Source organism: Lytechinus variegatus, chromosome 18 (assembly GCF_018143015.1).
Source record: "Lytechinus variegatus isolate NC3 chromosome 18, Lvar_3.0, whole genome shotgun sequence".
NCBI lineage: Eukaryota > Metazoa > Echinodermata > Echinoidea > Temnopleuroida > Toxopneustidae > Lytechinus > Lytechinus variegatus.
In genome coordinates this window covers 11,317,119-11,339,466 of record NC_054757.1, presented here as the reverse complement: position 1 = coordinate 11,339,466, position 22,348 = coordinate 11,317,119, and the positions used below count along the sequence as shown (strand labels likewise).

Below are 22,348 nucleotides of genomic sequence, written 5' to 3'. Positions count from 1 at the left end.
ACTGCCCAATATCGCTTTTATTTAGCGAATAACAGTAAACGAAATTGACATAAATTTCCATATAAAGTAATTTAATCTGAATCCTATTAGAAGATATCTCATCTATAAATCCCGAAATAATTGCAGTTTGGTCAACCATCTTATTCTGTAATTTTATATTTACACGACTGAACCCCCCCCCCCCCGGCCCCCCGTTCCGAGGCCCTTGCAGTGGGTGACACGTGCTCCGGCGAAAGTATAAAACTTGGTTTGATTCCAACATGAATCATGGATTCGTCATTGTTGAAGCTTATACGATTCACTCAAGAACTTCTTTAGCATCGAATTAATTTACAGAAAATATAAAACTTTGATTTACAAAAAATCATATAAAAATGAATGTAGTGTGTCTCTTTTGCATAGCATCCTTGGTGTGCATATAATTATAACGGTTTTCAGAAATTTGAAAAATGCCAGAACTTCATATACTTATTTTTATCACTTAGGTTTCTATTGTATAAATCATATCAAGAATCACAAAAATGTTTTTAAAAATCTTGAAAAGAAAAGATATTAAGAATAATATTTCACATATACTATTTGGTTGTCCTCTTGTTTTGCCAACGTAATATATCGAGGGATATAGCAAGCCGTCTTTCCTCATTATTTATTCGTGGTATCAAAAGCCGCCTTTTGTTTGTGCACAACACAGCTATGAAGAAATCGCATTGTTGCAGTATCAAGATATAATTTTCTATTGTTAAGAAAATAAGTGTTTGACATAGTGAAATTGGATTAAAATAAGAAAATTGCTTGCCATTCGTACACCGGCACATGACTGAAACGTCCCGTGTCATGAAGGACTTGTACAATAACAAATGCACAATTGCTATAACAAATTTATCATCAGCCAATAAAGTTGAATGACTTTAGTAGCTTACAACTGTTCTTGCAAATTTGTTACTATGACAAATTTTTACTAAAGTTCAAGTCCACCCCAGAAAAAAGTGGATGTCATAAAAAGGAAAAAGTGAAAAATTTCATCAAAATCAGATGCAAAATAAGCAAGTTATGCCATTTTTATTTTCCCCTACTTTCTACACAAAAGAGATATCATGCACAACTCAGTGATATTCAAATGAGAGAGTTGATGATGTCCCTATAATTCACAATCTTTTTTCGTTTTATTGTATGAATTATGCAATATTTCAATTTTCAACAGATTTAACATTAAGAACCACCTTAACTGAACTAGAAAGCAGTGGTCATTCCACGTGTTCTGTGAGGAATAAACTTTGTTTCACATTACAATCAAGAGAAAATTAAAATATCTAAATTCAAAAACTATATTGGTAATCATTGTCATCATAATCCAAAGTCTGCCATTAACCCGGAGACTGAGATGAAATGAACGTCTTTGTATTTCAATATGAGGTTCACTCCAAGTTTAAGACATTCTATTTCAGCTAATGGATTTCCTTCCAAATCTTCTACATGGGCGGCGCCGACTATTCTGTAATCAAATGAACACAGAAATTGCACCATTATTAGCGTAAACTGGAGAAAAACAAATGACGTCATGAATGATGTCAAGTAACGAGTTGCAGTATCAAAATATATCTTCAGCTCCTTCAAGAAGACCATTGGCGGCGGAAGCAAAAAAATTTAGGGGGAGACACAAAAGGCTAACACAAAAGGTTATCAACCACAAATTATAGGGCCGGGACGCAGGAAAAAAAATGACAAGCAAGAGTTACCAACTAAGAATTTAGAGGGGGATCGTCCCCCCCCCCCCGCTTCCGCCGCCTATGAAGAAGGCACAATACTACAACCAATTAGCTAACATCCAGACACACGAAGAGAAAAGGATAAGCATAAATGCTAACTTCCAAATCTAACAACCGATAATTATTAATATAATAATGGTAAATAACATTAAAAGTGCAATACGCCTCACCAAGGTGAATCTATCTCATACATAGTGCAGTGTATTTTAGCAGAAAGGACGACGAAGCTGGAGGGGAGGGGGAAAAATCCCTCTCACATAAACTGGCGTAAATCATCGATATCGATGGGATAGCGCCATCATCTCTAAAACCAACAAACCAAACCAAGTACTAGCACTGCCCCCCCCAAAAAAAAAAATCAATGTTAAGGTTGAAATTTTAACATCATGTAATAAAAAAATCCTATACATACCGTTACCTACTGAATTTATCACAGAAAGCTCACCATTTTGCATCAAATCCCTTTCTGATAAGCAATCAAATTATCAGAATCGTTTTCACTACAGGCCTCCTCGTTGTGACGGAGGTAGGGTGGGGCTTATTGCGATACGCCTTAATTCTCCGTAAAAAATATAAAAATAGGGAGTATTTACGCAATAAAATGAGTTACAAAGGAGAACGGCCTAAACTGTTTCTTGATAACTTAAAATGTAATGATCAATCATTCTCTTCAAGGTGAAGGTTGAAGAAAATAAAGTGTTTTTTTTTTACCTCCTTATCAGTTCACAACCTGCCAACCCGACAACTTCCCGAACAAGCGATGTTACATCGTTGCTAGACAACCTCGACTCGGCATCTCCGAAATAGTCCGAGATTGCGTCCGATATTGCTTGACGAACCTTCTCGTGAAAGTTCGTGCAACTGGAGCTGGTATTCGGCATTATTCGGTGGGCGTGGTAGGAGAAGAGGTAGTTGGCGAGGAGAACGCCGAGATCAAATCCCATTGGTCCAACGAAGGCAAATTCCAAGTCAATCATCTGTCAAAATAATGGGAAGTGTATCACAATGGGTAACATGCAAAATACAAACAAACAAAATTAATGATGAGATAAATAAAAGCTAAAACATGTGAAATATCAATAGGCCTAATATAATCGGGACCATTCGACAGAACAGTTCTATATACTGTCATAGCTCAGCTGCAGTGGCGGTTCCAGGGGCGGGGGGGGGGGCACATCCGGCCCGTGCCCCATCCCTTTTGAGATTCATAGTCAATATTTTTTATGTTAATATGAAGTTCATGCAAAAGTGTGCCACCCCCCCCCCCTGAGAGCCACAGCAAATATTTTTAATTGGAATATGTCGTTCATACACAAGTGAGGGCTTTTGTACGTCGGTCAAAAATTAACTTCATATTTAGTGACAACCTTTTTTTGGGGTGGGGGGCTTGTCAAATTTTCCCGCCCTTCCCCCTTTGGAAAATCCTGGATCCGCCCCTGCTCAGCTGAGCAGGGCGATCCCTCTTATATTGTGATTTTGTATTATTTGTTTTTATATTAGTAGATGAAAATGAAATCAAATCCGATTTGATAAAGACATGTTTGAAATAGTCTCCAAAACGGAATGGAGGTAAGGAGGCGTCTCATGAAGCTTGTCAGCAGTTAACAGTTCTGAAGTGTCAGCACTGGCTCTTTCAGTATATTAATCGTTGGTTTTGATTGGTTTTAATTTGCTCAGCAGGACTGGCCTCTGACTGTTACTATGGTAACTGGCAGAGAATGACACCCTGCCAGAGCTGACAAGATTCCGAAAATGGTGCCCTCGTTTGGCAAAGTGTTTTCTAAAAAAAAGTCCATACTTTTACAAGGATAATGAAAGAAAATAGTAACCTTTGCATCGGCATCTTTTGTCATTACAGAACCCGTGTGTAGATCACCGTGTAAGAGGCAATCTTTTTTGTTCAAAAATATTGATCGCAGCTCTGATGCGTTTTGTAGAAGTTCGTCGTTGTCGTATATGAGGTGAAGGTGAAGAGCGACCTCGGGCGAACATCGGTTTGTTGGGTGATCGCGAAGAAAGGGGTTTGTAAAGATGAAATCACGCGTCAATGAAACCATTTCAGTATTTCTGTAGGATTAAACAGAGAGACACAGCAGCACCAAAGCCATGCTAGTTAGGAGTAAAGAGACCATGGCAAAGTTCCCTAATACCTTGGTCACATTTGCTCTACGGCGGCCGTACGGCGACTCAAAAACAGCCGTTTTTAACATTTTATGTACGAGCTACATATTACATATAGTGGTTTGTATAAAAATGAATAAAACCATGAAAACAGCTGTTAATCGACTCGCCATACGGCCGGCGCGGCGCGACGTATAGAGCAAACGTGACCAAGGTATAATATGTAGTTCCCACTGTCACGATCTGCGCCACGATTCGAACAACAATCTTAATCGTGGAACAATCGTAGTGATCTTATGAGATCGTATCAGGTCATATCAGATCATGATCGTAGAAGAAGTTTTAATGGATCAAAACCTTTCGCGATCAGTTACTGAAGGCCAATCGTGGCTTTCATAAAGGATCGCATGGCAGTGGGAACGAGGTCTAAATGGCTGTGAGACATTTCAGTGATATTTACCGACACTTGTCGGTAAATATGCTCAATGCCCCAATTACGTTTGATCAACGACCATCGCAGTGTGACTGTAGAGTAATCGTATCGTGTCTAAGATCTCCTCAGCGTGGCATAAGAAAATTGCACAATAATTATTTAAGGATTCACGATATTGTAGGTCTACAGTTTCGTTAAACGTAGTTATACATTTTTTTTTCAAAATCGTAGAAGATCGTAGTCCTTAAACATAATTGTACCATCGTACAATCAGCACCATAATGTACGGGCCAGGGGCCAAGGAACGGTCTTGAAAGGGGGGGCTGAGCAAAAAATGGGGGAACCACAATGATCAAATCAGATGGTCATTTTTGGATTTTGTATACAGTTATGGAAGAAAAAAGGGGGAGGGGCTGACGCCCCGAGCCCCGATTTCGCGGCCCCTCTGGTATTATCATAATCGTCATCATCATCATTTCAGCAAATCTGAATTGAACTGAAATAAACGTACTTGAATGTTCGTTTAAGTTGATCAAACTTTTCTCGATTAAGTTCGTCTTCGTTTGTCTTTCTATGTATCCTGATGATGTTTCTGATGACTTCCTTCCCCGCATCAAGATTCAGGTGGCCTCGAACAAGCTGTTTCTTCATGACGTCATAGCCTCGGAGATCCTCCATTAAAACTGAACGGAAGGGGGAAAGTCGTGCAAAAGGAGTACAAGAAAAGCATTACTTAAATATTCACCTCAGTGACGAAAAAACGGGAAGCACGTCTTTCTACAACTTAAGAACCCCGTGTACCCTAAACGAATCGAATCGAGAATGGATCAATTCACCAAGAACAACCCCTTAAAGCGAACCGATAGCACCATCTCAAGTCCTCAACTACTCATACCTGCCCAGTTTCCTGACTCATAATGCGAGTGTAGTCTAGTAATAGACCCACTTGAATGATAACATGCTAATCAACTTCTCACATCTATACCGCAATAATTGTGTTACCAAGTAGTAAAACAATTACTTTTCCTCTCAAAACATTTTAGTTTCTCTATCTGTCTATACAAATACAATTATTAATCAATTTATTCTCTTAAAACGTATATTTATAACACACAATCAATGACAGACCACACACAGTTCTCTCCCCCTTTAAAATAAATGAATAGATAATAAATACAAATTAAATGAATAAATAAACAAATACATAAACAAACAATAAATAAGTAAACAGATGGATGGATGATTTCATGAATTGATGAATGAATAGATTAATGAATAGATAATGAAATAATAATAGATAAATGAATAAACAAATAATTTAATAAATGAATAAAAAAAATAAATGAATTTAAAAAATAAACTAAGTAAATAAATGAATGAATAAATAAATAAATAAATGAATGAATGAATAAATAAACAAACAAATAAATAAATAAATAACTATCTAACTAACTAAATAAATGAATGAATAAATAGAAAAATAAATAAATAAGTAAATAAATAATTTTATTTATTTATTCATTTATTTATTTATTAATAAATATAAATGATCGTGAGGATGGAAAGAAAAGAAACTAATTTTCGCGTATAGAATATTTGACTTTAATGCCTCTTCGGTATAGACTAAGGTGATTTCAGACTTTGACTTTCACTTCCTTCATTTATTTTACTCCCGTTTTCCTTTTCCCTTTTCACTTTCAGAATAATTAAAAGAACCATCGTCCCCTGTCCCTGTGGCGCCACCCTTGACTAAATATAGGCCTATACGTGAGGGAAACTCACAAGAATCGTGATTGGTTTCCTGGTAGGGTTCAGGTACACTTCCCGGTGCGATGCGATTGAACCAACACAAAGCTTCATATTCGATTTCACATCTCGTCACAGCAAGGGGATATTCTGGGCCTAAGCACTGAGAAGGAAATAAATGATTATATTTTTAAACAAACTATGATAAACATAACGATAAAAACGTTGTCCTTAAATCAAAATGACATACGGTACACTTCCCGGTGCGATGCGATTGAACCAACACAAAGCTTCATATTCGATTTCACATCTCGTCACAGATAGGGATATTCTGGGCCTATGCACTGAGAAGGAAATAAATGATTATATTTTTAAACAAACTATGATAAACATAACGATAAAACGTCCCTAAATCAAAATGACATAATTTTTTTCAAGGAGACTATTTATGAGGAAGATCCTGAGTTTCTCTGTAAAATGACGCTGATCTCTCAAGTGAAGTATATAGTGGCGTGACGAGAAAAAAGGTAGGGGGGGGGCAAAGCATCGTGTATGAGAAAAAATGATTTTTTTTTTACACAAAAGCAAATTTTGTGAAGTTATAAAGTCAATCCCATGCATTCAAGGGGGAATGAAACCTTGTTTAACATTGCAATCAAGAAAGAATTCATTTATTTCATAATTAACATAATAAAATACAAAAGAAATAATGAGAAGGTGACGTCATCGATTCCCTCATTTGCATACCGAAAATGTTATGCACAATAACTTCTTCGTGAAATTAAGCGAATATTGAAATGTGATAACTTTCTTATAAATTTATTTTCCTTGCCAAAACAATTGGTTATGCCATTTAGTTACCTTGATATACGGTGGTGCGTGTTTGAGGATGACGGACTTGCCCTCGACGTCGTGTTCGATGACGCGATGGACGTCGTTCAGGTTGCCGTCACCGATGACCTCGACGACAAACCCTGCAGCTTGTAACTACATACGTGTCCAAATATATAGAGATAGAGGAAAGAGGGATGGAGGAAGAGTGAAAGACGAGGAGAAAAGTGGATGGATGAATAATTAGGGGAGAGAAATTAGGAGAGAGAGAATGGGGAAGGTAGAGGGGGTGGATATTGTGTGGGGGGATAGGGAAGGATGAATAACAACAGGGGAGAGGGAGAGAAATTAAGGGAGAAAGTGGGAGAGAAAGGGGCAAGAGTGTGGATGAAAGAGAAAACGAGAGAGGAGAGAGAGAAGGGATGAGGGAGGTGAAGATGGAAAGAGAGCTAGGATACAAAGAGGCAAGGGATAGATGGTGGGTGAAGAGAGAGAAAGGGAGAGAATGAATGAGAGAGATGATTAACATAATGGTGAAGGGAGAGGGAAAGGCGAGGGGAGAGAGATAAAGAAGGGTAAAGAGAAGAGGCGTGAGGGGGGATCAGAAGAGAATGAGAGAGGGGGATGGAGAGAAGTGTAATCAATTCCATTTCAATTCAATTTATTTACACTCTCAATAAAAACATGAAAAACATACATAGTTCATAAGTAAAACATTTTCACAGCATACACAAAACATATTTATGAGAATGAGGCGCCAACAAAAGAGAGCAAATAGCCTTATTGTGCGTTCACCCAACAACTATAAGACAAAATCGATGAATACAAATAGAGGGGGCAGCCCCTGATATACCATGTATCCGCCCCGACATGCAGCCATCAAATTACAAACGTAAAGGGGGGTATTCTAAACGGGTAAGAATATCAAAATAATAGGATGTGTTGCACGATATGCTTCCTGGTATATAGGCTTATACGTTCTATGAAGAGTAATTTACTGTATATTTATAGTTGTAAAGTCCCATTGTGCATACAGTATATTGCTCTAATTTCGATGGACACCCGGCAAACATTTTATCAGGACGCCCATACATGGACCAAAGTCAGGAATTTGTAGATAACTACTTTCTTTGTGGACTCTCCAAACTTAAGGCTGAAAAATGGTATATCATGTAGGCAGGAGCACGGAGGGCATCTGTATTGTAATATGAACTTGTGCTTGCTACGAATTTACCAATAATACCTTGCAGTATTATTTGAAACATTGTGATTTCATTGTATTTACTAATGGCTGAGAAGGGCGAATCACAGAAGCCTGCAAGCTCTTCAAAGAACCCGAGCTTCGAGCCTGCAGCATATGCTACTTTGTCTTGTTTTGACCTTGATGGGACGATCTCGGAATGTACTGCATACGCTTCTGCCGCAGCTATCGCGAAGAAAGCACAGGATAGGGGATCCAATTCTGCAGACGCTACTTGTCTCGATCTTGGGTGGATCTCGGGATCAGATCCCAAGTTGGAAGTTGTTCAGTGTGTCGATCTACGGGCAAAGATATCCGTAATGACCCGATACTCTCACGACAGCGTGGCCATAGGATATGGGGAAAATGCTCAAGGGATAGATATCATTGATTCTGGTGGTGGAAAGCAGCCGTATACAAACATACCAAGCGATTTAAAGAAATATGATTTTGTGTTTCAAGAAGACATGTCAGTGTGCGTAGCTACTACCATGACTGTTGGTTCTCGAAAAGCTCACATGTATTCTTCCAATGGCTCCAGGAAAGCAACCATCAACGTGACAGGCGCCCCCTATATAGCCGGACTGCACAGAAGTCAATCAGATGAGATTCTCGTTACAGACTATGCTAACCGAGTCTTCATTTATGACCCGACTGGATCCACTCTCGAACATACTGTGAAAATAAAGCAAGATATATGTATTTTGCAGCTATCTACCACCAGGTCGGGTTTAATCATCACGAGTTCATGTTTTCCCACAATGCCAGACGTGGTGACGGTCTGTGACAGGGATGGGAATGCTGGTAACTCTTTACCAGTCTTAGGGGATTCCGATCTGCATGACCTGTATGTTGCCGTAGATGAACAGGACAGGGTGTATGTAGCGAGTGTCGATTGGGAGAAAAGTAACTTGATGATCAGGCTCTATGGTCTTGATGGTTTGAACCTGAAGGAGAGACTTGAGTTCAATCCACTTAATATGACATTGGATGATGATTATTTGTATGGGTGTAACTTTGTTTCCCTCTCTCCGGACCTGCTCGCCTTTGCTTGTAAAAATAAGTTATATTTCATCAAGGTAGCAATGTAGTATCTCTACATACAAACTTTGTAACAGTCATGTCAACACTGCCAGCAAAGTAGGAAATAAATGCAATATGCCGTAGAGTATTTCTCTGCAAACATTCTGCTACAGATCTTATTGAGCAAGGATCTGTCTTCCATATTCTATATTGATTATTATTTCAAATGTCAAAATGTTCCATACACTGGTGGTACTATGGTGAATATGATTGTGCTCGACCGCTGAATGGTCAAGATCAACTAAATTATTCGTAAGAATCTCTCAAGAATTTGGTTTGATGTTTTACCAGGTTCCATATGCATGGTCGGACGCACACATCCACCAACATATTGCTTATTTTTACCGATTCCTTTTCCGAGTGTACAGGCAGAACATCTCATGGCCGTACGCAGAAATTTTTGGAGGGGGGGGGGGCACATGTAAACTTTTTCGAAAAAATAAAAAGCGAGGGAGCGAAGCGACCGAGCTTGTCATTGTGGCGTTTTTGCATTCTGTCAAGTGAAATTGAAGGATCTGGTAATACTTTTGGTGAAAGTTGTGAAAATTTTCAGTAGAAAAAATAAGGTTTCAAAGTGTCTGGGGTGGGGCAACTGCCCCCCCCCCCTGCCTACGGCCATGGAACGCCAGTATTAATCTCGATGATATTCCACATGTATATATTATCAAAACTCATGTTATCAGGTGTTTCAGCAAATTTCTATTAATTAAATAGTAGCCATGGTAGCTCTACAGAACAATATGATAAATAATCATAATTGTACTATATAGAGCTTCACTAGATCATATTTTAATTATTGTAGTCTGCTATACACCAACCATTATGGACAATCTTTTTATCACACGGATATGATTATGTTCATGATTATAACTTTGTAAAATATCATTTGTATGTTTACTTCATAATGAATGTTTTTTCGTTTTGTCAAATGAAAGCCACAATACCATATTTTTACACCTACTCTATTGACAAATACTTATCAACATATGTCTTTTGAAAGTGAAGTAGCTGAATGAGTATAATAAATGGTATTAAATTCTTTAAAGCACGTCTCAGTTGAGTCTATTTTCTATGTATATATATTCAATTTCTCGTCGTGGAGGATGTAATCCGTCAATATCGTCAATATGATCTTGGTAATATTTTGATCGAGACCCTTGTTGTTTTCAGGCATCTGAGCAAATTTAGCTCAATTTGTTCATATCAACGTGAATGTTAATATTTGTGATATAGCTTGCTACTCACCTTCTTAAAATAAAAGTTCACCCCAACAAAAAGTTAATTTGATTAAAAAGAGAAAAATCTAACAAGCATATTACCGAAAGTTTCATCAAAATCGGATGTAAAATAAGAAAGTTATGACATTTCAAGGTTTCGCTCAATTTCACAAAACATTATTGTGCACATCCTGGCCGGTATGCAAATGAGGAGACTGATGACATCATCCACTCACAATTTCTTTTGTATTTTATTAAATGAAATATGAAATATACTAACTTCCTCCTCATTGTCAAGTGAGACAACGATTAATTCAATTCCTCTCTGAACATGTGGAATTAGCATTGTTTAATATTATATGGTTCAGTCAAGTTGGTCATTATTGTCAAATCTCTACAAAAACTGAAATATGGTATAATTCAAACAATATAAAACAAAAGAAATAGTGAGGGACATCATCGACTATCTCATTTGCATTTCACTGAGTTTGATTTTTCTCTATTTATTCAAATCAACATTTTTCTGAGGTCAACTTGACCTTTAAACATCAGCATATCTCATGAGTGGTCGAATATGATGCTTTATTCTTTAAAGCATTAATTAGACATTGACAGGTGCATTTGTCGTTTTCTAATTATTCCATAAAAAACAATGGACTGCGTGATACTCGTATGAGACTTGAAGAAGTACCCCTTTTGGAGTCTCTCGATGGTTGCTATCAATAAGCATTAAAACACCAAGTTGTAAAAAAAAACCTAGAATGAAAGCTGTTTTCGTAGGCGCTCCACCGTATGATTTCAGTATGTAAAATATGCATAATTTTGTTTCATTAAGAGCGATTCCACCAATTATGCAGGCAGGCATCGAGCACAAGTAAAGAAAAATATGCGCTTGTATTGGTTCTGCATTTCAATCTCGCCTTAGATCCGTGAACCAGGAAAATAACCGAAAAGAAACGTCTTAAAGTGATTGGCTAACATTGGATTGACTTTTAAAAAATCTGAGCTAGAAGGTCACACTTGTCACCTGTGTCTGTGATATGTTACAAAAATGAAGCCCAGAAAAAATTGCGTTCGAAAATAATTATTTAGTGCTTCAAAAATGTGAAATATAAAGTGACCGGATACACCATCTTAATTTCATCCCATACACTTATGTGTACTATTTAGGTGTCTATAAGACGCCTATTTACAAAATTGGGGTTTGCCTTGTAGTTTTAGCTTTTCATTCTCGATAATGGTTGTTTTCAGGGTTTATTAGTTCTAATACATGCACTTGTACACATGTTTCATCCGCATACATTCGTAATTCCGAAGCTTCGTAATTCCGAAGGTTCGGTTATTCCGAAGGTTCGTATTTCCGAAGGTCCGTAATTCCGAAGGTTCGTAATTCCGAAGGTTCGTCAATCCGAAAACGAAATAAGGTTCGTAATTCCGAAGGTTCGTTAATCCGAAAATGAAATGAGGTTCGTAATTCCGAAGGTTCGTTAATCCGAAAACAAAATAAGGTTCGTAATTCCGAAGGTTCGTTAATCCGAAAACGAAATAAGGTTCGTAATTCCGAAGGTTCGTTAATCCGAAAACGAAATAAGGTTCGTTAATCCGAAAACGAAATAAGGTTCGTTAATCCGAAAATTAAATAAGGTTCGTATTTCCGAAAATGAAAATAATTCATTTTGGTAACAAAAACGATGTTATTACAAGATTACACGATATTATGCAATGATAGTAATAACGTTAGTAATACATGCGTGTGTTGGGGCCAAAGCATGTATTTCATTAAGAATATAGGCGCCCTGATCAAGCATAGGCTAATTTCGATTTTATCTGGGCAATTGCTGCCTATAAGCAAATGGTTTAATTAAAGATGCAGGGGATCAAGTGTGTTGGAAGCGTGCAAGCAACCTCTAGATAATAGGATTTGTATTGGAGGGGATGTCATTTTTAATAACAGCTTCTGCTGGTAATAAAAATAATACTAATAATGATCCTTGTGAGATGTTGAAAGCGAATCGCAAGCTCAAACTAGTAGACATTTCATGTAACAAGACGTGAAGTGAGCATTCGGAGCATTTTTTGTAATCGTGAGAAAGATGTGTATCTTTCTAAAGAATTAATGCGAGGGCGAGCTGTAATTTGTTTATATACTGACCTGGGGCCCGTTGCATGAAACTTTTTACCTGAGAAAACTCAGGTTGTTTTTACAGGAGTTTTTGCCCTGTGCTAAAGTCAATGGCGGAAATCAGACTAACCTTAGTTTTCATTTTTACCAGAGTTTTCTCAGGTAAAAAGTTTTATGCAACAGGCTTCAGAAAGTAATCTTTTAAGGACTGCATTAAGTGACTCATGAAGAGAATATATATCTCACGAACTAAATAATGAGAGCGCGAACCGCAAGCTTAAAATTTGAGATATTCCAACCTGAAAACTGGACATTTCATACTTCTTTTTTGTAACCAGGAATAGAATGAGTTCCTCAATAAACAATACTTGATGCGAGCGAGAAACGTGAGCCAAATTTTTCCGATTTTCCAACCTGAAAACTGGACATTCTAAGCATTCTTGTAAAAAAAATAATAATAGCTGGGAGAATAGTTTTCAGAACTGAAGTGGCTTCCCTGGGTAAATAATATCTATATCAATATTATCATTCTAGGCCCACATGAAATTTCCAAAAGTTTGAGCACGTGATTCGCTCACAACATCTCACAAGGATGCCCTTTTAACAGTAATTGACCAAAAAGGTGAATTTTACATCTTCAGATTTGACTTTTTCCCCCAAACCGCTTGCTCTCTACGCTCGCAGAAATGAAACGAAAATATATAACTTTAGTGATCACTTAAAAAATTGTGCTCAATTTAGTTACTACAAAACACACAACCTCTTTACACAGATGATAATCTAATGGTGAAAATATCCGTTTGCACCAAATTGCCCCTATTGGCCCCTTTTTTTGCTTTGCCCCCCCCCCCCAAAAAAAAAAATACGTTCCGCCGCCATTGGTTAAAACACGCATCGTCTTCATGGCTAACTGCAAAAAGTTCTTAAAATGTCCCCTTTAGATCAGGTCGGGAGGGAGGCAGGGGGCATCAAAAATGAAATTAAAAACATGGAATTAATATTTTCCAAAATGGGAAAGTTCCTTTTTCAAAAATAAATATGCCGTTTTTCATGTTTTTTCGAAATAAATTGCTCTTTTTAAAGTATACAAGTTAAGTTAAGTTTTCAGGCTGGAATATTGAAAATTTTCAGCTTGCGCTTCGCACTCTCATTTGATTGGTGAAATATGCATCCTAAAAAGGTCACTAAATGCTTTCTTTAACAGGTTCCTTTTCTGGTCAGTATGTTTAAGCTCGCGTTTTGCGCTCGTGTTAATTCTTTAGTTAGATGCACATCTTTTTAATGACAGCAGAAATCTGCTCGGATTTTTAAAAACTAATTTTCATTTTTTATTGAAATAACCTAAAGTTTTAGCTTGTGATTCATGCTCGCAACACCTCGCAATAATGCCATTTTAAGAATAATTGACCACAAAAAACGTTATACAACTTCACCTTTGAATTTGTTTTACCAAGCCGCTCGCTCATTATACTCTCTCCCGAAAAATAAAGCCTAAATATACATTTTGCCATAATAAGAAGTCACTTCAAAAAAGGTTTACCTCTACTTAATCACTATCAAACACGCAATGACTTCAAGCAGATGATAATCTTAAGGTGAAAATATCACCAAAGTGCCCATTTTGACGTATGAGTTTCATTTTTTGGCTTTACCCCCAACGAAAATTCGTTCGGCCGCCCTCGCCTTCCCATCCTCATAATAATTGAACAGCAATTTAAAGTGTCCCCCGCCCCCCTCCCCTTGGCTCTGCCTCTGCTTTCCCGGTTTTCATTTTTCGGATTAACGAACCTTATTTTGTTTTCGGATTAACGAACCTTATTTCGTTTTCGGATTAACGAACCTTCGGAAAAACGAACCTTATTTCGTTTTCGGATTAACGAACCTTCGGAAAAACGAACCTTATTTCGTTTTCGGATTAACGAACCTTCGGAAAAACGAACCTTATTTCGTTTTCGGATCAACGAACCTTCGGAACAACGAACCTTTTTTCGTTTTCGGATTAACGAACCTTCGGAACAACGAACCTTATTTCGTTTTCGGATTAACGAACCTTCGGAACAACGAACCTTATTTCGTTTTCGGATTATCGAACCTTCGGAATAACGAATCGTCGGAATTACGCCACAAATGTTCGGATTAACGAACCCCTTTTCGTTTTCGGATTAACGAACATCGAGGTATAGGCAATTTACGTGTTTCGGAATTACGAACCTTCGGAATAAAGAACCTTCGGAATTACGAAGCTTCGGAATTACGAAGTGTAACCTGTTTCATCTTGGTTTGAGATTTTTTTAAATCAGCTGCTCTTAAAGTTAAACAATACCTTTAATCACGATAACCGACGAAGAGGCATGAAGAATTGTGGTTCTATTAATTCTATCTTTAAATTACAAAAGAGAGCAATCCGTATGTGCACAGGGTCACATTACTTGGTCATCCTGACCCATTGTTTCATAAACTCAAAACCTTAAAAAATGTTTGATATCAATACGATTCAAGTAGCCATCTTCATGTTCAAATACTTTGATAATCAACTTCCTCCGTCCTTTAATAATATGTTTAGGTTTAACAGGTCTGTTTATTCCTACCCAGCCCGCTCATCAGGAAGCCTTCATCTCACCCAACCCTAAGTTATTAATAAGTCATAAATCAATTCGACATTATGGTCCTGATATTTGGAACAACTTTCCAGACAATATTAAGTCATGTTCAACAATATACTCATTTAAAGCCACTATTAAACGAAAAAAAAACATCGAATCATATGCATCCCCCTCTACAAGTTAATTCTTCAACTGCCCTTTACTTCACCCGCACCTGCACCTACACCTGCATTGCACCCACTTGATCAATGAAGAAATAAATTCACATGTACATTTTACGAGGCCGCCATCATTTTCAAGCTTACCCGTTCACGATGGCGGTCTTCTGCATTCATTTAAACTGTTATTTTCTTTTTGGAGGTGCCGTGGCCGAGTGGTCTAAGGCGCCTGGCTATACATGGACAGTCCGGAGTTCGATCCCCGGCCGCGGCACCTATGCCCGTGAACAAGGCATTTAATCTACAATGCTCTTTTATCCTGCTTTCATATATATGCATTATTGGTATAACTATGCACTGGTTTAAAAAATATATATTTTCTTTAATTGAATATTGCTTCTTGTTGATATTTATTTTTCATTGCTTCATTATGACTATTGCTTTATTGCTTTGTAAAACTTAAATGTATCATCTTGATGTTATGTTGCATATTATCTTAAATGCAGAAATAATTAAAATCAAATCAAAGTCCCAACATCCGGATAGTTTTCGTTTGGCGGGTGGATAAAACCGGCCAAGCCCGAACATGAACATCACAAAGAATTTTTTTTAATAGTTTGCTTTCAATGGGGAAATGAGTCAACAATTTTGAGGAAGAACATGTAGTAAAGATGAGGAATATCTGCTAGCTATACAATTTTTTTTAAAAGTTTTTTTATTGGGTTTTCATAATTTTGTATAACAAATCACATATAATTAATACAAGTGATTTAAAATATGCTAGCTATACAATTTATTTTCTCATGATAAATTTTCAAATATATGCCCATTAACCATTCATAAATTTTCTTAACTTAAATATAATTTCTAAACTTAAAGATAGTTTATAAATGGATTTAATATAATTCTATATTGTATCATCAAGGGTGGTTATCTAGACCAGGGGTTCTCAAACTACTGCCCGCGGGCCGGATCCGGCCCGTGGAGCTTCTTCTAAGTATCCACTTCACCCTGGCCCTTTCAAGTTTTCTTGGAGTCTCATCTGGCCCTTCAAGGAAAAAGTTTGAGAACCCCTGATCTAGACAATTCCTTTTGGTTTTTTATGACCGCCCTATTCCAATACTGATTGTTCTTTTTATATTGTATATCGTATTTTAATATTATATCTTTAATCTTTCGTTGCTCAAAACTTCATGCAATTGTATGACATGTGTAGGTTTTATTGGAATTAAATAAATGAATTGAATTAAATAAGTGAAAATAAAAAACATGTTTTTTCTCTGAATGGTCCAAAGTGGACCTAACTAACCCCCTTTGCAACCAAATTCTTCATATAATTATAAATATATACATTTCCCTTCATTTTTGGGGGTGGGGGCAACAACAATGGTTATTCAGTTCTGATTATACCAATGCCAGTGGCGGATCCAGAGGGGGGCGCCCCGGGCGAGCCCCCCCCCCCCCTATTTTCGCCGGATTTTTTTTTTTTTTTTTGGATGGTTATATTTACTGGGTTGGTACAATGTAGTCAATTTCAAGGGCTAGATCTAGTCAAAACTGTATTTTAACTTACGCTCATGGCCTTTGTGTTCGCACAAATGCACCTCTGTCATACTGTATTGCAATATGTAAATTCCGGAATTCCAGGGCGCGCAAGTCGATTGGTTGGAAAGTTGCACCACTTGTAATCGGGAGTTGCAGTGCAGTGACCAGTGTGAAGATGTTGGATTGGATATCATTTTTTTCCCGAAATTTTGTGTTTTTTGTAACATGCGTTTGTCCGTCTTTATGGCAAATACATGTAAATTGTAAGTAACAGATCGCGAGAGAGTGTCAACGATGCGAATGATAATGTCTATCCCCGAGATTATTCTTCACTCAAAGATGAAGCCCTATATCGGGCGCCACGTGCGCAGCATTATCATTCTGCCTTGGTCATGTACGTTTTCACTGAAATGTACATGTCAGACATATTTGTATTTAATGTAAACTAACTTTTACACTTTCTGGTAGATTCAGAGGCATATTATCCAGGGCGCCCCAACTAAGTTTCGCCGAAGCAATCATTCCAACGAATTATCAAGGAGCAAAATTGTATATTCTCAATCACCAGTCGACCCCACTCCGCGTTTGCTGTGTATAGGCAGCTATATGTCAGCGTAAGGAGCGAAGATTTTATGTGACGGGGGGGGGGGGTGGGGGTTGGGGGGAGAATAAAAATACTTTCGTGCTGGGGAAAAACGACACATTGTGTATTGTTAAAAAGTAGAAATTGTGACATTAACCCCCCCCCCCTACCCCATTTTTAATGTTTGATAATCTATAGGTTTGCTGATTACAATATATCTTTAAAAAAATTGCCAGCAAAATCGAAAACGTAAACAATAAAAATGATGAGAATCCCCTTAAGAAGCATTATATTACTTTGAGGTTGTGCAGAATGACTGGATTATTGAAGATGATTTGAAAATAATACGAGGGAAAAGGTTGATAGATGATGTCGTTTTTTCTGTAGTTTGTAACAATTTACTGTGCATTTTGGGGAAAAAAGAACCAAATTTTATGCATGTTGCCATACGACTAAACAATTCTCGTTTGAAACACACAATGTAAATACACAAATGACAATAAACAGAATGGATTATTCGGAACTTATCGATTACAAGTCTCAGTTTCGTATCATTTAAATTTGACGTTTCAATCACACGATGCAAGCAAGTGAAGAGCCTTTGCCAAATGTATATTTTGAATGACCGCTTATACGGTGTGTGACTGGAAACCAGCTCCTAAATGAGTCAGTATGTGTCTTTTATTCATGAAGTTACAGTGATTTAAGTGTGCATTTTTCTTCTAAAGGTGCTCTCAAAATACGACTTTTGGACATGATTTTTTGAAAAAGTCCTTGCCGTGGGAGGGGGGTATCCCCCTCCCACACCCTCCCAGTGCTCGGTCGCTTCGCTCCCTCGCCGCTGGCGCCCCCCTATTTCAAAATCCTGGATCCGCCCCTGAATGCAGGCCTATAACAGAGTGCAAATTATAGTAATTACTGAGTCACAAAATATAGCTATACAATTATAATATAGGCCTACATCTGAGTAAACTTGCCTTGCAGAATAAAAGGCTATATAAATCATTATGATTCAAAGTCCAAGAGTTTCTATTTTGCGACCTTGTTCACAGGAGTTCATGGGAATAAAATGATCCAACATGCCCTTTATCCGTTCCCTTTCCGTTCGATAAATATCGAACTAAAATTGTGTTTTCAACATTATGTCCTTATAGTTTTTACCTTATCCATAATCATGACAATATACCTCAAGAATCCTATCATGTATGAAATAGAAGAACAAAAACAACGAAAATGACTTGATCTGCCTCTGACAAGAACTACAAACCTTATTCCTACAAAAAAATAAAAAGATAGCGTACCTCTCTTGGCCTCTATCTTATTTGCATGAAACAATCACAATTTGTTTGCCAACAAACAATATTGTGGCAGCCTCAACATCGCGTATTCCTAAACGGTATATACAATCACGTGACAGGGGCTGAAATATCGTATATACCACTGGGGTGGGGCTTGGGTAGTCTGCTGTGCAAACCCTACACTCGAAATAAGGGTCTGATCCGTCTGAATGTGCAGCCTATTCATGCCTTGTATACTGAAGGCCTCTCGCTCAACTGAAATCGGTAAGTTTTATATGTGCTAGTCTTTGCGTGCAGACACTTGTTGATCAAAGTTTAAATCATGGTGTGTGCCTGTAGATTAGGGCTTGGGGGCGTGGGCCCTTAAAAAAGGTTTCACAACCAAAACAAATGAGAAAACGAAAAAAGGGAAAGTAAGAGAGACAGATATAACATTTTCTAAACTGTACAAAATCTATCGAAAAATATTGCCATATTAACTATAACGATTACTATTTGTCGAAATATTATAAAAACGATATTATATATCGAGCAAGTTGGCCCGGCAAGTTGGCTCAGTAACGTGACGTCTGCCTATATATGCAAAGATTTTTGGTTCGAGTCTATCACGGGCCCGGGGGGCACTCGACCAAAAAAGTGGTAGGGGTGTGCCGCGGGCGAGACAAAAAACGGGGGCCTTGGAGCGGGCTTATTGAAAAAAAGAGGGTCCTCGGAACGGGCTTCTGAACGGGATCACGAATCCTGCGTTAAATATTACGTGCCCCTCCCCTTGCAGGCCCGGGACACAGGCTTATGTTAGAGTGGAAAACATGCAGTCCCTCGCATAGTACGTTAAATGGGGCCATGTGTAGCAGTGTAGTGGTCCGATTGAGTGTCATCCAACACATGAATACATACTACTCGTATATAAGGGTATAGGAGGAAAACCTTGCTAGCTGTCATGGTCCAAATAGTCAACCTACCTACATACGGGCTATATACATGTATATATACCCAGCACATATCTCAGTGGATCTGGATCTGGAGAGTTCCTGGTGCCCCGGTCCTGATGACCCTGTTTGCTTCACATGTTCACGTGACGCCAAAACAAGCTACTAGTACTTACTACTAATATTTCGAATGAAAAAAAAGAAACTCTTAGATGAAGAGAATCTTACCTTTTCTGTTGATTCCGAGTTCGCCTTTATCTTCTCAAGCCAGTCATTAAATATATCGTCCTCCATTGTTTTCGGGTGAGGTAATACGGGGGTAATAGCAGTCGTACATGTACTTTCTTTTTAATTCCCTTACCGGTTGTGCCTGTATTCAGTTAAAATCAACTGCCAGTCATGCCAAACACCACACCGAAAACAGCAAAGGTTTTCATTGCTATACGTTTTAAATGAGTTGTTATATTCTTATGACAGAAAATAGTTTATCCGTATCATATTGAAAAAGCAGGTCGCATCGTGCCCGGTCAACAACTATGCCAGAATAAGCGTAAACAAAAGACCTTTGTCAATGGAGCAAATAGCTCCACAGCTAGCCTATAGCCCTGGGAAGTGGAGTTAGCCTATCGATCAAGGGTCCATCCCATAAACAAAATCTCTGGCATTTTTTTTACCAGAGTGTTTAAGTGTCAGTTGTCTTATTTTGTTTGCCGGAGTTTTTGTTTATTTGCCAGATACTTTTTTTTGGTATGGCAAAAGTTTTTATGCAACAGTCCCCAGGCGTGTGCACGTTTGCTGACGCTTGACCGTTATTGGCGCTGTCACATTTCCCCTACGGCGGCCGTCGGGCGAATCGAAAGCAGCCGTTTTTTTGTACAAGCTACAAATTATGGATGGTTTGAATAATTTCATAAAATGGCTGTTTTCGACTCGCCTTACGCCGTACGGCGGCCTAGGGGGGAATGTAACTGCAGCGTTGTGCGCCACAAATGTCGCTTGTCGACATTTTCCGATTTGAGATGGACGATTAACGTGAGAATTTCTTTGATACAATGATAGTTACCGTCACCTGGTAATGTGCATCTTAATAAGAACATAATTTATACTTTGTGACAATAGCAATTACTATGATGATTACAACAAAGACGTGTCTGATCACTTAAGTTAAAGACGGATCAGTGGTCAGTTTCCCCGGTATAGTTTTGTTGGCTGATACCCTGTTTCAGCGTGTGCCTATCAATCCACATTTGGAGCAGCAAACTTGAGAAGCAGACGATTTCTGTGATTTGAGATCGATCCGGACACTTCCGGACGCACGTAAGAACCTCAATAATATTGAGAGATACAAGATCTATACACGGTTATGTGCCACGTTTATCTGGAATATCATGGAGAAACTTGGGAAAGTGGAACTTTAAATGGTTAACAATCAATGACAAATTTCTCATTGATTGCTACGAATCTGGAATCTCGGGGGGGGGGGGGGGTAGCTGTACAAATTACCTCAATCATAAAAATAGATTAATTCAACTGGAATCATGTAGTGTATCAAGAGTCTTTGGAAATCATATAACATGTATAAGGCACGAAAAATGCAAATTTGACGATTGTCGAAGAATTAAGTGGACTACCCGTTAAAAAATAAGAACTATTTCGTTGGCAGTGGCATAATTTTTAGAATTATTTTTAGGGATGTGGCTGCGCAATACAATAATGATAATAATAATGATAATGCTCCACCTCGACAAAGGCCCCCATAAGTGTACTAATTTTATCTTTATTTCTATTTCTTTTGCTGAGGGTGTTTCTTTTTAGGGGAATTAAGGCACTTATTTATAATCTTTTCTAGTCAGATAATTTTGAAAAAAAGTAACTTATTTGAATACCAAACTTTTTTGGCCTAAGAACAACGGCTACCTATACAATTTTCAGGAATTTCTGTGCTACAGTTTTAATGATAATTTGAACTTGCGCATCTCCGGTTGGGGAAGGTTTGAATTATTTTGTTTTAATCCGCTTGTTTAAGTGACTTTATATCCAGAATAGGGAAGGGGTTGGCCCAGAGAAACAGATAAAAAAAATGAGCATACAAAATAGAATAATCAAGTTTTGAAATACAAAAAATATTGCAGATCGAACATCGAACTTTCATTATTTTGTTTGATTTACAAATTGATTTTTTTAGTGCTTCGTAAAGTGTCCGTTTTATGGCCTGAATATCAACATTGTCTTCGTGTATCCCATAAAGTTCTCAAAATATCAATTTTCATGTCTAGTTGTCAATTTGACATACCATAACAAATAAATATCAATGCCATACAACAAATGGTATAAAGAATTATCAAAACAACAATGACTGTAACTCTGTATGAATATACTGTCACACAATATGAGCAATGTAAAGTACTAATTAGGCCTAGTAATTCTCGAGATTTATAACTCTCTATTTGAAAATATATTATCCCTTGTGATATCTACAGTCTGACAGTAGTGAATAACTTACCCCCCCCCCCCCCCTGAGAAGTCAGCAAAGCACTATACGTAATTTCAAAACAAAACTGAAAACACATTATATTTCATTAATAAAAATAACTTTATGAATCTTACATAGTGCAGTAGAATATATATATCGTGTGCTCCAAATCTAAATTGATAAGGGTCAAGTCCAGCCCA

General features: G+C 37.7%; 1 protein-coding gene across 1 annotated transcript; it reads right to left on the bottom strand.

The window, feature by feature from the left end:
* Positions 1 to 1,078: 1,078 nt before the first annotated feature.
* Positions 1,079 to 20,253, bottom strand: LOC121432080 (methylthioribose kinase-like). Its single transcript, XM_041629927.1, has 7 exons — positions 19,904 to 20,253; positions 6,928 to 7,053; positions 6,103 to 6,229; positions 4,832 to 5,003; positions 3,596 to 3,833; positions 2,478 to 2,743; positions 1,079 to 1,492 (listed from the first exon to the last, which is right to left on the bottom strand). Exons 1-7 carry the CDS (start codon positions 19,967 to 19,969, stop codon positions 1,345 to 1,347), a joined length of 1,143 nt encoding a protein of 380 aa, XP_041485861.1. The 5' UTR covers positions 19,970 to 20,253; the 3' UTR covers positions 1,079 to 1,344.
* Positions 20,254 to 22,348: the final 2,095 nt, after the last annotated feature.